The sequence below is a fragment of the Rhinichthys klamathensis genome, unplaced genomic scaffold (genome assembly GCF_029890125.1).
Source record: "Rhinichthys klamathensis goyatoka isolate OS25496 unplaced genomic scaffold, OSU_Roscu_1.1 h1tg000634l_1, whole genome shotgun sequence".
Taxonomy (NCBI): Eukaryota; Metazoa; Chordata; class Actinopteri; order Cypriniformes; family Leuciscidae; genus Rhinichthys; species Rhinichthys klamathensis.
In genome coordinates this window covers 97,501-112,685 of record NW_026607080.1, presented here as the reverse complement: position 1 = coordinate 112,685, position 15,185 = coordinate 97,501, and the positions used below count along the sequence as shown (strand labels likewise).

The window sequence follows — 15,185 nt, the reverse complement described above, 5'->3', positions numbered from 1 at the left end:
GACTTTATAACAAGCAATTGCGATTTTATTTCACGCAATTCTGACTGCGACTTTATATCTCGCAATTCTGACTTTATAACCTGCAATTTCGACTTTATATCAATAAATTCTGACTTTATATTTCGCAATTCTGACTTTATAACACGCAATTGCGATCTTATATCACGCAATTCTAACTTTATATCTCGCAATTCTGAGAAATAAAGTCAGAATTGCGAGATGTAAACTCGCAATTGTGAGAAAAAAAGTCAGAATTGTGAGAGAAAAAGTCGCAATTACCTTTTTATTTTTCATTCTGTGGCGGAAACAAGCTTCCATAGATACGGGAGAGCTGGGACAGTTGAAACACTTTTCAGATAAACGTCGGTTTCTAAGATAAGGTTACAGATAGATTTTTTTTTTTTTTTTTTTGTGATCAACAACTCACATTGTGTTCTCATAGTATCATGTGTTATTCGGTTGAAATTTAGAATGATTTAAGTAAAAATTGACTTTGAACGGTAGTTGTGCTTTGTTTCAATTGTCCCGCCAGAGCGAGATAAGAAGACCACCAATTTCCATGAAGCAATTGATCCTGAACAGTTTTGGATTTTGGCGTTCACTTGTACGGTGGCTCTGAATTGTCAAAACACCTCTCAAAGTGCTTGCTACGGATGCGAAAAACGCAGAAAATTAAACCTGATCCGAATCGTTTTCATGATTGACACAACGTGAGGTCGTATTTATTTTTTAACGTGCGAAAATTTCAGACGAGAAATTTACTTTACTGTGCTACACACCCCCACCGACTTGAGCGGCAAAGAAGCTCTGGCCAAAAAGTACGGGGAAGCTTGTTGACGCTTTGGCCGCTCTGACGTAGCAGGAAGAAGAGAAGTGTCACAACATGACAAACAAGCAATACATTGACACTAGAAACCTTTTATAATGACAGCCTTTTTATAACCGTTTTGGTCACATTTGGTAAAAAAAAAAAATTAGTTATTATTTTTATTTGCATCTATTGCAGTTGGTCAAATCGGTGTTACCGTGAGCAAATGAATTGCGTTCCCGCTTAAAACGAGCGTTCGTAAATATTTCCAATAAAAGTTGCGCTCATCCTCAAATGTGTATCACTGGATCGTTATGGATCATCGCGAAGTTGTTGTGTTTGGTGCTGCTGTATTGTATTTGCGGAGAATACGTCGGACTCGGAGATTTTGGGTTCATGACACCCTCCCGGACCGTTATCAATATGCAAACAACGTCATAGCATAAATGATAGGAAACCCAGCAACGGCGATGATTAGCTTCTCTCCTAATGTTTTGGTAGGAACGAAAGTTTACATCGTATGTTTCTCCGGAATCAGCCGACGCGAAGGACGTCTATAATCCGATTGGTTGCTGGCGTTTTGCCGCTGAACCGCGTCATAGCTCATTACCATAAAGTTGAGTTACTTTCAACTTTCTGATTGACGCTCAAAACGCGACGCCGATGGATTTGCCGCTCCTTGCAGCGGAGAGAAGCCAGCTTCCATTGAAAATGAATGACTTCCGGCCGCTTTGGAAGCTCAAGTCGGCGGCGGTGTGTACGTACAGTTAGACTAAATGGCCATTACCACTTTTCTCTGCCATTAAACGAAATCAATGTTTCACATGTCCACAGGTGCAGAGCTGTTCGGGTTGTTTAACTACCCGGGCCGCCGTGAGGGTCAGTTTAAGTACTACACGGTTAAAGTGCCTCTACGAGTGCAACCGCAGGGCGAGGGCATCTGCACGCTGGAGGCGAACTGGCTCGATCACATGACCCAACACTTCAACAACGGAGCTTCACTAGTGGACGGATACTTTCAGCTGGCCAGAGACAACGGTGAGTTACTGTGATGCTACTGAAATTCAAAGAATAGGACATTTACTAGATGCCATCAGTAAACCATGAGACTTTGATATACGCCATGGTTCTGAAGATAAGACTAAATGAGGCAAGGGTGTCGAGTTACATTCAAGCTATTTTAAAGCATGAAGAATTTTTTATTTATTTTTTCTGTGTGTTTTTGTTTTTAAATATGTAATTTTGGTGATCAAAGATGAGTTTTAAGGGATGAAATTATTGACTACAGGGGGACTATAAAAATCACCATAATACCATAGAAATACATAATGGGAAAAATAGTAATACAATGTTTGTTTTTCTTTTTTTAACAGATTTTTTTTATTTAGTTATTTAATTTTTAAAATGTATTTTTAGGTTTTTTTTTATTGTTGTGTTTCCCATTTTATATGTATGACATATAATGTTACATACATACCCAGTTTTTAATATCATATTGCAAAATACAACATTGTATTACCATGTTTTGTAAAATGTCATTAAAAAGTGGAATAAATTATATGCATAAAATGCTAAATTGACTTAAAACATTTTCTAAATTAAATATATCACTAAATACATAAGAACAAAAATAATAATGAAATGTATAAAATAAAATTCTGAATATTAGATTTCTTGTTAAATGTAATTCATTTGTAAAAACACTAAACTGAATTAATACATTAATTCCAAAATGGGAAACACAACAATAAAAAAATAACTAAATATACATTTTAAAAAGAAAAAAAAGAAAAACAAACATTGTATTACTATTTTTCCCATTATGTATTTCTATGATATTATGGCGATTTTTAAAACCCCCCTGTAGTCAATTATTGTATCCCTTAAAACTCATCTTTGATCACCACAATGACATATTTAAAACGTTTTTTCCTTGAAAAAAAATTTCTTCATGCCTTAAAATATCTTGAATGTAACTCGACACCCTTGCCTCATTTAGTATACGCGGTTCTATGAATATGCAAATGAGCCCCGCCTCCACTCACTCGCTCAGCTCAGAGATCCCCTGGTTGACGATCACATGTTGATCTGATTGGTTACAAGGTCGTTTGTGACGTCAGAAACACCAGCGATTTCAAACCGTGTTTTTGAGACTGTCTTTGGTTCACTGCAGTTTTAAGCAGAAAATACTCAGCATGAATTTACACATCTTAAACGCCACATAGGCATATAAACAACATTAAAAGCTTGATTTTTCACCACAGGAGGTTAAAACCTAATACATTTATTAAAAGTATCTTCTAATAAATGGATCAGTGATTCTAAAAAAAAGAAAAGTGATTAGTTTGATATTGTTCCTTATTCTATTCTGACTCATCAATTAATCATCCTATTATTAAAATACCTTGTGGGGTTTGAGCACTGAAAGCCTTTTCAGAAAGCAATTCAACATGAGATCTTTAGTGTGGATCTTATTGCACTGTGGGAAATGCACTGGTGGTTTGTTCGCTTCTTTGATGGCTGGCCGAGTATAAGCCGTTTTGTGGCTGGGTTATAACATCGGGGACACAGGGAAAGGAGGGTGTTTGTCATCGTTTAGGGCTTTCTGGATCTTGAAGTGGTAATGATGTGGCAAGAGAACGTGTGCAGCGGTAGCAATGACGCAAAACCCAAGCCTCTTATTAGTTAATTAACTTATTTTAATGACTCCCCTGTTCACTCAGAAAACCCCTGCCAAGTGCAAATCCACCGAGGGAAATCCTGAAGTAATCACTAAGCAAAGACAGGAATTAATTCGATTTTTATACTTGCTGAGGAAAATAAACGTAGTGTTCCTCAGAAAGCTCTGCGTTCACACTGCCAGCAACTTTGCTCCATGTTACACTTAGGACTGTCACTTTACATTCGAAAATCGATTGCACAATCGATCGGACCAACCAACACAAGTTTCGAAAACGAAAATAGGGAATCGATTTTAACAGCCTTTTTTTTTTAGCAAAAATGTGTTTTAGGTGAACAGATCAATACAGGACACAGAATGCTGGAAAATAACACTGTCTTTTCTGTTAACCTTTTTAATATTCGCTATTACTTCAATGCAAGTGAACAAGCGCGCCGTTATTTGGTGCGTAGTGACGTGTGTGTGTGTGTGTGTGTTCAAGTGAGCCAGAAATGAGCAGATTCTGCTATACGCTGTATTTAATATATCATGAGGATCACGAGTTGCGTATTTGCGCACATTTGCCTTACACGAACTTCCCCAGCAAAGTGAGTAAACACAGAAACACGCCTGATTGGCTCGTGATTCGACAGCGTTTCCCGCCAAAGTTCATTTGTACGCGCATCTGGCGAGTCGAGGGAGTTAATCTCAATCCCTGAATGTTGCGCTCCTGTTTGTCATTGTGCTGAAACTTCACGCCAATAAATCATCAGGAATATTGCTGACTTGTGCGTCTCAAGTGCCTCTTTACGCTCCTCCTAACGCCTGTTAGGTGTCCGTGGATTTGCCTGTATTTGGTGTTGAAAATGGAAACGTCTTTAGACATGGAAAATCAATTTTACTATCGATTCAATGAACACTAATGTCTCAAATCGAACAGGATTTTTTCACAAAAGTGACAGCGCTAGTTGCAATCCGTTTTCTTGCATTTTGGAGGGAAAAGACTAAACATAAAGGAAATCAGAACATAAACGGCCTAATATTCGTGATGAACGAAAAACAGGCTATCATGGCGATTATGGGGAACGCATAGGCACGAGTCTACGAAACCATTCAGGCTCGGAGCGAGACATGCCAATAATTATAGGAAAGTTGCTGACCGCTAAAATATCTTCATCTGGAGTGTGTTTCCCGTATAACGCTGTAACTCGCTGCTTCACTACTATAGTGCGATGAGTAGCTGGAGAAATCAACTATAGTCACGACTGTTTCCCGAAACCATGTTGTCGCAAATTGGTCGTTCAACCACATGTTAATGTCACGCAGGTTATGGAGTAATAACTACTGTTAATGAATCAGTTTGAGATCTAATTAATGCTAGATGGTTTGCTATAAATTACAGACATGCATCTGAGGACTACACTCACTGGCCACTTTATTAGGTACACCTGTCCAACTGCTCGTTAACACTTAATTTCTAAGCAGCCAATCACATGGCGGCAACTCAGTGCATTTAGGCATGTAGACATGGTCAAGACAATCTCCTGCAGTTCAAACCGAGCATCAGTATGGGGAAGAAAGTTGATTTGAGTGACTTTGAACGTGGCATGATTGTTGGTGCCAGAAGGGCTGGTCTGAGTATTTCAGAAACTGCTAATCTACTGGGATTTTCACGCACAACCATCTCTAGGGTTTACAGAGAATGGTCCGAAAAAGAAAAAACATCCAGTGAGCGGCAGTTCTGTGGGCGGAAATGCCTTGTTGATGCCAGAGGTCAGAGGAGAATGGCCAGACTGGTTCGAGCTGATAGAAGGGCAACAGCAGAGATGGGGGACTCGAGTCACATGACTTGACTCGAGTCAGACTCGAGTCGCAAATTTAAGGACTTGAGACTTGCTTGACTAAATTAAGAAAATGACTCGACTTGACTTTGACTTGAGATCCAATGACTTGAGACTTGACTTGACTTGAACTGTATGACTCGAGAATGACTTGATATACATTTTTATATAAATCATCGCAACATTCATTGATAAACAAAATGAAAGCAACGGAACCATTGACGTCAGTCATCAGATTCTGCGCGATTGCGTGACGCTGCACAAGCCCAGAAATAGCCTACATCGCGGTGAGCACGCTAAATACAAAAACATCTCCCAACATCGTATCATTTTGGATATAAACACAAGAAAATGACCATATTCATGCAAGAAGATTTGTTGTACGCATAATAACTGGCAAGGGATATCGGACGAGCATCACAACCTCGAACAGTCGAACTTCATTCACCACGTCTAAAAGTAAGCTATGGCTTGTTTAACCTGTTTGTTATAGTTAATTTGACTATCTTTAAATCTAGAGAGAATAATATTGGTCAAAACAGCATGCCTCTTTATACACAATTATGTTTTCAAATGTAGCTTAATGTTGTCAATATTCAAATGATAATTAATGATGGTATGTTTTGTATAACATTTGCCACATTTCTTTTTAAATCATGCTTTAGAGCCAAAAATGTTGTTCTTTCCAATGACGAAAAACAATATAGAAAACTGTTAGTTTTGTCGTTTATGTTTCTCTTAATGTTATCAGAGGGTTGGTGGCAAAAAATGCCAGCAGAATTAATATGCACCCAAAATTCAAAATGTGGTGGAAAAATGGCCCTAGTATGAGTTATTTTCATAATTATAACATATATAAAAAAATATTTCCAGATTATTGGCGCGATTGCAAATGTGATGATTTTATAAAACAGTTCAGTAAACAAAGAGTGAATATTGTGATGTGACATTTTAGACATAATATTCCAAATATTTTCTGGTTTTGCTCGATTTCTCCAATGACAATAGTTCCAAACAAGCCACAGAAAGAGTTATGCGTATTTGTGATTCAGTGACCTAGTTGCTTAGTTCCAGAACGAATCTGCCATTTTGAACAAATCAGTTGACTGCTTCTATGACTCGTACATTAAGACGGTGATTTGGCGCCACCTATTGGCAATTTTAACTTCATAATAGGCTAAATGCCAACGGCTGTTATATAACTTATATAAAGGGGATGCCAGTTTGAAGAATGCCATTTGGTGGCATAGGAACCATTATACTTGTATTGTGAATTTAATACCTTTTAATGGTCTTCTGCAATGTTTGAGGCATATTTATTTTGTCATGCTTTAATGTTGGCCTAATTTCAGTTACATTTACATTTTAGGCTATGTAGTTTGAAATTGTATTTATTTTTTAGATTTTTATTGTAGTAACCACTCAGCTGTATCTGGAAATGCCTATTTGAAAAAAATATGTTGCAAATAAAACCATAGTCCACAACTTATGTAGTTTTAACTTATTTTAATATATAAATTCAGTGAAATCATCAAACGTTTGTATGACTTGCCAGTGACTTGTGACCCAAGCTACGACTTGACTTGACTTGCTTGACATAAGGCAGTGACTTGACTTGACTTGCTTGCTTTTATAAAAAATTGACTTGGACTTGCTTGAGACTCGAAGGTTAAGACTTGAGACTTGCTTGTGACTTGCACATGTGTGACTTACTCCCACCTCTGGGCAACAGTGACTGAATAACCACTCGTTACAACCGAGGTATGCAGCAAAGCATTTGTGAAGCCACAACACGCACAACCTTGAGGCGGATGGGCTACAACAGCAGAAGACTCCACCGGGTACCACTCATCTCCACTACAAATAGGAAAAAGAGGCTACAATTTGCAAGAGCTCACCAAAATTGAACAGTTGAAGACTGGAAAAATGTTGCCTGGTCTGATGAGTCTCGATTTCTGTTGAGACATTCAGATGTTAGAGTCAGAATTTGGCGTAAACAGAATGAGAACATGGAACCATCATGCCTTGTTACCACTGTGCAGGCTGGTGGTGGTGGTGTAATGGTGTGGGGGATGTTTTCCTGGCACACTTTAGGCCCCTTAGTGCCAATTGGGCATCGTTTAAATGCCACGGCCTACCTGAGCATTGTTTCTGACCATGTCCATCCCTTTATGGCCACCATGTACCCATCCTCTGATGGCTACTTCCACCATGTCACAAAGCTCTAATCATTTCAAATTGGTTTCTTGAACATGACAATGAGTTCACTGTACTAAAATGGCCTCCACAGTCACCAGATCTCAACCCAATAGAGCATCTTTGGGATGTGGTGGAACGGGAGATTCGCATCATGGATGTGCAGCCGACAAATCTGCGGCAACTGTGTGATGCCATCATGTCAATATGGACCAAACTCCCTGAGGAATGCTTCCAGCACCTTGTTGAATCTATGCCACGAAGAATTGAGGCAGTTCTGAAGGCAAAAGGGGGTCCAACCCGTTACTAGCATGGGGTACCTAATAAAGTGGCCGGTGAGTGTATATATATATATATATCATTATATATAATATATATTAGTAGGGCCCTACTAATATCATTAGTAAGCTAACATTAAATATAACACAATAAACCAAAGTATATCAGTAGGAGTTTCCTTAAGTCTTTCTGATAGTTTTCTACAGGTCGGTTTACTACAATAGTAGAATAAAATTCTGAAATTATGGTTTATAGTTTTGGTGTGCCAGCCCAAGATTTTAAGTGGCCCAATCTGGCCACCCCTATGAAAAATTTCTGGAGGCGCCACTGAGTACAACACCCATTAAAAGAGTGACTTAAAAGAGTGTCTTAAAATGCAAGTATAACACCTATTAAAAGAGTGACTTAAAAGAGTGTCTTAAAATGCAAGTATAACACCCATTAAAAGTGTGACTTAAAAGAGTGACTTAAAATGCAAGAACAACACCCATTAAAAGAGTGACTTAAAATGCAAGTACACCACCCATTAAAAAAGTGACTTAAAAGAGTGACTTAAAATGCAAGTACAACACCCATTAAAAGAGTGACTTAAAATGCAAGAACAACACCCATTAAAAGAGTGACTTAAAATGCAAGAACAACACTCATTAAAAGAGTGACTTAAAATGCAAGTACAACACCCATTAAAAGAGTGACTTAAAATGCAAGAACAACACTCATTAAAAGAGTGACTTAAAATGCAAGAACACCACCCATTAAAAAAGTGACTTAAAAGAGTGACTTAAAATGCAAGAACAACACTCATTAAAAGAGTGACTTAAAATGCAAGTACACCACCCATTAAAAAAGTGACTTAAAAGAGTGACTTAAAATGCAAGTACAACACCCATTAAAAGAGTGACTTAAAATGCAAGAACAACACTCATTAAAAGAGTGACTTAAAATGCAAGTACACCACCCATTAAAAGAGTGGTTAATGGGAAGCTGACTAACAATCCAGCTGATGTAGCCGAAGCACTAAATTATTATTTTGTTGACTCGGTAGTCACAATTACTCAATGTTTTTCCCCTAAGTATACTGAAACTCATACAGTTAATACAGGTGAACAAGCCCTTACTCTAAGGGCAGTCTCTGAATTAGACGTCATAAGAACAATTACATTTCTTAAACCATCTAGAGCAAAGGATATATTTGGTATGGACGTGGTAATGCTTAAAGAGCTTAGAGAGTCGTTAGTTAATCCTATCACTAAAATTATCAATCTTTCCATTTCTCAGGGGATGTTCCCTTGTGCTTGGAAGTCATCTGTTATTGTGCCTATATTCAAAAGCGGTGTTCCTCACTCTGCTAGTAACTACAGACCTATTAGTATTCTACCTATAGTCTCAAAGGTTGCAGAGAAATTGATGGCTGCGCAAATCACTAATTATTTGAATAACAGTTCTTTTGTTTTACATCCAATGCAATTTGGCTTCAGAGCAAACTATTCAACTGAGATGGCAAATTGCTATTTCACTGAGAAAGTTAAGTCTCTATTAGATAAAGGAGGGGTTGTCGGGGCTGTGTTTCTTGATTTCAAAAAGGCCTTTGACACCGTAAACCACAGAATTCTGTTGTCTAAATTATTAAGTTTTAATTTCTCTCCACATACGTTGAGATGGATCGAATCATACTTGTCAGGTCGCACACAGTTTGTTAGTATACAAAATTATAAGTCAGCTCCTCAAAGTATATCCACTGGTGTTCCACAAGGATCTATTTTGGGTCCTTTACTTTTTACGTTGTACATCAATGATCTTCCATCTGTCTGTCCTAATGCTAACATTCAAATGTATGCAGATGACACTGTTATTTATATACACGGAAGTAGTGCGTCACAAGTTGCAAATGAACTTACAGAATCCCTGGTTCATCTTTCGGTGTGGCTAGAACAATGCTGCTTACAGTTAAACATCTCTAAAACAGTGTGTATGTTTATCACCAAAACTAAGAATTTAAGTATAGTGCCAGATGTATTTGTATCAGGGGAAAGATTACAAGTTGTATCTGAATATAAGTACCTTGGTATTCTGATTGATTCCAAACTTTCATTTAAGGCGCAGGTTAAAAAGGTCTGTAACCGGGTCAGATTTAGTTTATCAAATTTTAGATTTATTCGAGATTATATGTCGTCTGAAGCCGCTTTGATGTATATGCATTCCATGATTATTTCTCATATTACCTACTGTTTAACTACTTGGTCGCAAGCTAGTATTACAACTCTGAAACCACTAGAGTCTTTGTATAAACAATCACTAAAAACTCTCGATAAGAAATCAGTTCGGTTTCATCACTGCTCAATATTAAAAAAATACAACTTACTAAGCTGGGATAACTTGATAAAATATGTACATATCTGTTTGCTGTTTAAGACTATACATAGCCTGTCTTCACCATTAAAACAGTTTGTGAACATTAGAACAACTGCTCACCGATCTACAAGGGGTGGGGGAAGAGGGGACTGTATTATCCCTCTCAAAAGAAGTACCTTTAGCCAGTCTGTGTTTTCGGTCAAAGCTGCAAGGGAATGGAACTCCGTCCCATCAACAATTAGACGATTACATGCTTTTGGTTCTTTTCGGTCTCATCTTAAAAAATGGTTACTGACAATTCAGCACTGTCAACATTAGTTTTGTATTATTGACAATAGACTTAGGCTATTTTTACCAATTGTTCTTGGCTTTGTTGCTCTCTTGTGTTGCCATCTTTCTCTCTCTCTTTCCTTTCTCTCATGTTTACTTTGTTTTAGATAATATACGTTTATTTTATTTATTTATTTATTTTTTATGATGTGTATATGTGTGATGCTCTGTCTCTGTTTTTAGGGTGACTATTTAACATTCTGTCAAGGGTCTACGGATGAAAAATAGCCTTTTGGGCTAATTCTGACACGTTTACACTTGTTTATTAATGTGCATTGACCCTGTAAATAAAAAAAAAAAAAAAAAAAAAAAAAAAAAGTGACTTAAAAGAGTGACTTAAAATGCAAGTACAACACCCATTAAAAGAGTGACTTAAAAGAGTGACTTAAAATGCAAGTACAACACCCATTAAAAGAGTGACTTAAAATGCAAGAACAACAACCATTAAAAGAGTGACTTAAAATGCAAGTACAACACCTATTAAAAGAGTGACTTAAAATGCAAGTACAACACCCATTAAGTGTGACTTAAAAGAGTGACTTAAAAGAGTGACTTAAAATGCAAGTACAACACCCATTAAAAGAGTGACTTAAAATGCAAGAACAACAACCATTAAAAGAGTGACTTAAAATGCAAGTACAACACCTATTAAAAGAGTGACTTAAAATGCAAGTACAACACCCATTAAGTGTGACTTAAAAGAGTGACTTAAAATAGTGACTTAAAATGCAAGTACAACATCCATTAAAAGAGTGACTTAAACAGTGACTTAAAATGCAAGTCCAACACCCATTAAAAGAGTGACTTAAAAGAGTGACTTAAAATGCAAAAGCGAACAAGTGAGACTTTAGACTTATTAAACATCACTAAATCAAAATGTAAAGAACATCACAATATGTTTCATGACTCGAGACAAATGATGGTGTTCATGTCAACGACACGTGCGAAGGAAAACAGCAGTAAGTGAATGCAGTGCTAAAGCGGGAGGATGGCAGAGCCCTGTGGAGTCCGGGAACAATGTGATATCAAAGCACCGCCAGCATGTAGACCGTTCATAAGTGTCTGATTACATGAAAGGCTGGAGACGCATTCATTATCAGGCCTGTGAGAAGCACATGGGCCAGATCTCGCCAAATTTAGCTTCTCTTTGAGTCTGGCCTGTGAATACATAATGAGAACTCCATGGTGATGCACTCCCACAGTGTCTTCTTCTCGCTGTAAACATCAACACGTCCGTAATATGAGAGGAAGATGCACACGCATACAACACAACCCAATCCGAGACACCGGCTCTCTGGGCGAATCTCGGGAAAACATGTCAAGGTCACGTTTCACCTCAAAATAATGATTAAAAAAACGAACAATTTCTGCTTGCAAATCTGATATTTGGTCTGTTTTAAGTCCATTTTATATAATTTTGTCCATTATATGAAAATCAAAATCAATTGCCACAAAAAGTGCTTGAGTAATAATGATGCCTGCCTTCACATCATTTTTGCACTATTCATATTTTGCATAAAAATAATGAAGCTCATTTTAAGACCATTAAGATTATTTGGATAACACTGTACAATTTGTTAACATTAGTTTAATACATTAGTTAACATGAACTAACAATGAACAGTTCTCTATTAATCTCAGTTAATGTCAATCTCAGAATTTACTAATACCTTTTTAAAAATCTAAAGTTTTATCTGATGAGTTAATGCACTGTGAACTAACATGAATATTAATATTTTTATTAACTATTATTAACAAAAGTTAATAAATGCTGTAAAAAAATATATTTATCATAGTCAGTTCATGTTAACTAATACATATTAGTTAACTATTATAATAATTAACACTTAACTATAAATGGATAACACATTTTAATATATTATAAAATTATTTTATAATTTTGACATTATAGTGTCATCATTGCATTTTAATATATTTCATATTTGTATATTATTTTAGAGGCATTTTTGGATAGATTAAAGCTAAATTGAATTATTTAAATAAAAAAACAACTAATAAAAAGGCAATCACAAAACAAATTTAATAAAACTTAAAGCTAATTCAAAATACCAATAAATATTATAATAGTATGTAAATAATAAATAAATAAATAAATAAAAACAGTTTGCATTTAATTTCTTTGCATTATGGTAATGAGATTTTGTGGGGGAAATGTTTAACTGTCATGAACGTTTAAATGCTGGATGATAATAGGATCATGTTGTCAAAGATTTCACATTTCTTTCTATTAGTTTTTGGGGTTGAAATATGACCTGGACATGTTCTTGACAGAGCTTGTAAGATTAGTCCTCCTATTTGATAGAAGATCAAAATGATAGTCTTAAGAGATCAGCAGTGGCACGGCCTCGACCTCCATCTTCATCTTCTGTCCTCCAGGTGGTTTAGATATGAGTTTATCCACCGGTCCAGGGCCGGATGGGGGTTTGTGGCGGCTTAAAGTCTCCTGATGGATTCTGCTCTTTGTCGATGCTGTTGGTGTGGCGTTCTGCTCCACTGATTTACTTGTGCGCCCGTCTAGCTTTGCTTCAGTGACATTGAAGTTGTCCAGGAGAATGTCCTTTATAAAGAAGCTTTCCTTTAGCCTCTCCCGCCCTTAGAGACGGGTTTCCATGGTGAGGAAAAGTGGGAGGCAGGAGTCCAGGCTTAAAGGGAGAGTTCACCCAAAAATGTACTCACACTCAAGCCATCCTAGCTGTATATGACATTCTTCTTTCAGACGAATACAATCGGAGTTATATTATAAAATGTCCTGGCTCTTCCAAGCTTTATAATGGCAGTAATAAATGCCTTCTGAGGTGAAGCGATGTGTGTTCAAGTGTTTCTCTTTTGGCGTAAATCAATGTGTACGCCCAGCTAGTTATTTTAGTCGATAAAGTTTTAAACATCGCTTCACTTCAGAAGACCTTTAAGTGTCGAGCACTTTAATCATGAATAGATGCGCTTTGATGGACTTCCAAAGACATACGGCAATTCCCTGCCATTATAAAGCTTGGAAGAGCCAGGACATTTTATAATATAACTCTGATTGTATAATTAGGGCTGTCACTTTACGTTCGAAAATCGATTGCACAATCGATCGGACCAACCAACACAAGTTTGGAAAACGAAAATAGGGAATCGATTTTAACGGCCTTTTTTTTCTTTCTTAACCAAAAATGTGTGTTAGGTGGACAGATCAATACAGGACACAGAACATGTCGGATGCTGGAAAATAACACTGTCTTTTCTGTTCACCAAATGCTTTTTAATATTCACTATTACTTCAGTGCAAGTGAACAAGCGCGCCGTTATTTGTTGCGTAGTGACGTGTGTGTGTGTGTGACGTGTGTGTTCAAGTGAGCCAGAAATGCCCAGATTCTGCTATACGCTGTATTTAATATATCATGAGGATCACGAGTTGCGTATTTGCGCACATTTGTCTTACACGAACTTCCCAGCAAAGTGAGTAAACACAGAAACACGCCTGATTGGCTCGTGATTCGACAGCGTTTCCCGCCAAAGTTCATTTGTATCCGCATCTGGCGGGTCGAGGGAGTTAATCTCAATCCCTGAATGTTGCGCTCCTGTTTGTCATTGTGCTGAAACTTCACGCCAATAAATCATCAGGAATATTGCTGACTTGTGCGTCTCAAGCGCCCTCTTTACGCTCGTCCTAATGCCTGTGTTAGGTGTCCGTGGATTTGCCTGTATTTGGTGTTGAAAATGGAAACGTCTTTAGACATGGAAAATCAATTCAATGAACACTAATGTCTCAAAAATCAAACAGGATTTTTTCATAAAAGTGACAGCGCTAGTCATATAAACACCTAGGATGGCTTGAGGCAAATGTTCATTTTTTGGGTGAACTATCCCTTTAATGCGATGGGTGTGGCGTTGAGTGGCACCCATCAGACCAGCGCTGAATTTGCAGATCTTAATGCTCTCAGCTCAACCAAACCGTTGCAATTAAAGATTCATACGCTCCACAGGAGAGCCACGGGCTCATCACACTTCCAGGTTTAGCTCCCGCTGAATAGACGCCAGCGATGTTGACTAAAAGGTTTCTTTTGTCTGACTTTTTGCACCGGGGCGAATTCCCCCCTCGTCAGAAAAGAATATGCACCCGCAGCTGTGACACATTCATGCGCTTGACTATTCATGCTGTTCTGCCTATATTCAGATACCACGAAGGCACAGATATTCAGCGTATGAATTTCCAATAAGGTATTATCTTGCTGTGAAAGGGATTTTGGAGATACCTCCAATGTCATTTTCCTGAAGCACAAAAGAACCGGAGACTACCATTACCATTTTGAACAGGTCTGTGAGTGAGAGAAAATGACAGACACACAAAAGTGAAGAGCATCATTTTTTAACTGTTAAAGTCAATGTGAAATCAAAATTGATCCTTTTTCTTTGCTTAATACGCATACCTGGTCGTATAGGGCGCATTCACACTGCAGCTGAATACGAATGTCACTCCTGTTCTGAGAGCTCAATCTCTTCCTGAACACCAGTGGCATTCACAATGGAATTGAGAATGCTTTTTGGGACGGATGGATGGACAGAACGATAGATAGATAGATAGATAGATAGATAGATAGATAGATAGATAGATAGATAGATAGATAGATAGATAGATAGATAGATAGATAGATAGATAGATAGATAGTAGATAGATAGATAGATAGATAGATAGATAGATAGATAGATAGATAGA

General features: G+C 37.4%; 1 protein-coding gene across 1 annotated transcript in view; it reads left to right on the top strand.

Moving 5' to 3' along the window:
* Nucleotides 1-15,185, top strand: part of LOC130076210 (raftlin) — a 92,810-nt gene that overhangs the window by 37,154 nt on the left and 40,471 nt on the right. Inside the window, exon 4 of the mRNA XM_056241205.1 lies at nt 1,643-1,846. Coding sequence (XP_056097180.1) covers nt 1,643-1,846 — 204 coding nt within the window. The remainder of the gene's footprint in view (nt 1-1,642; nt 1,847-15,185) is intronic.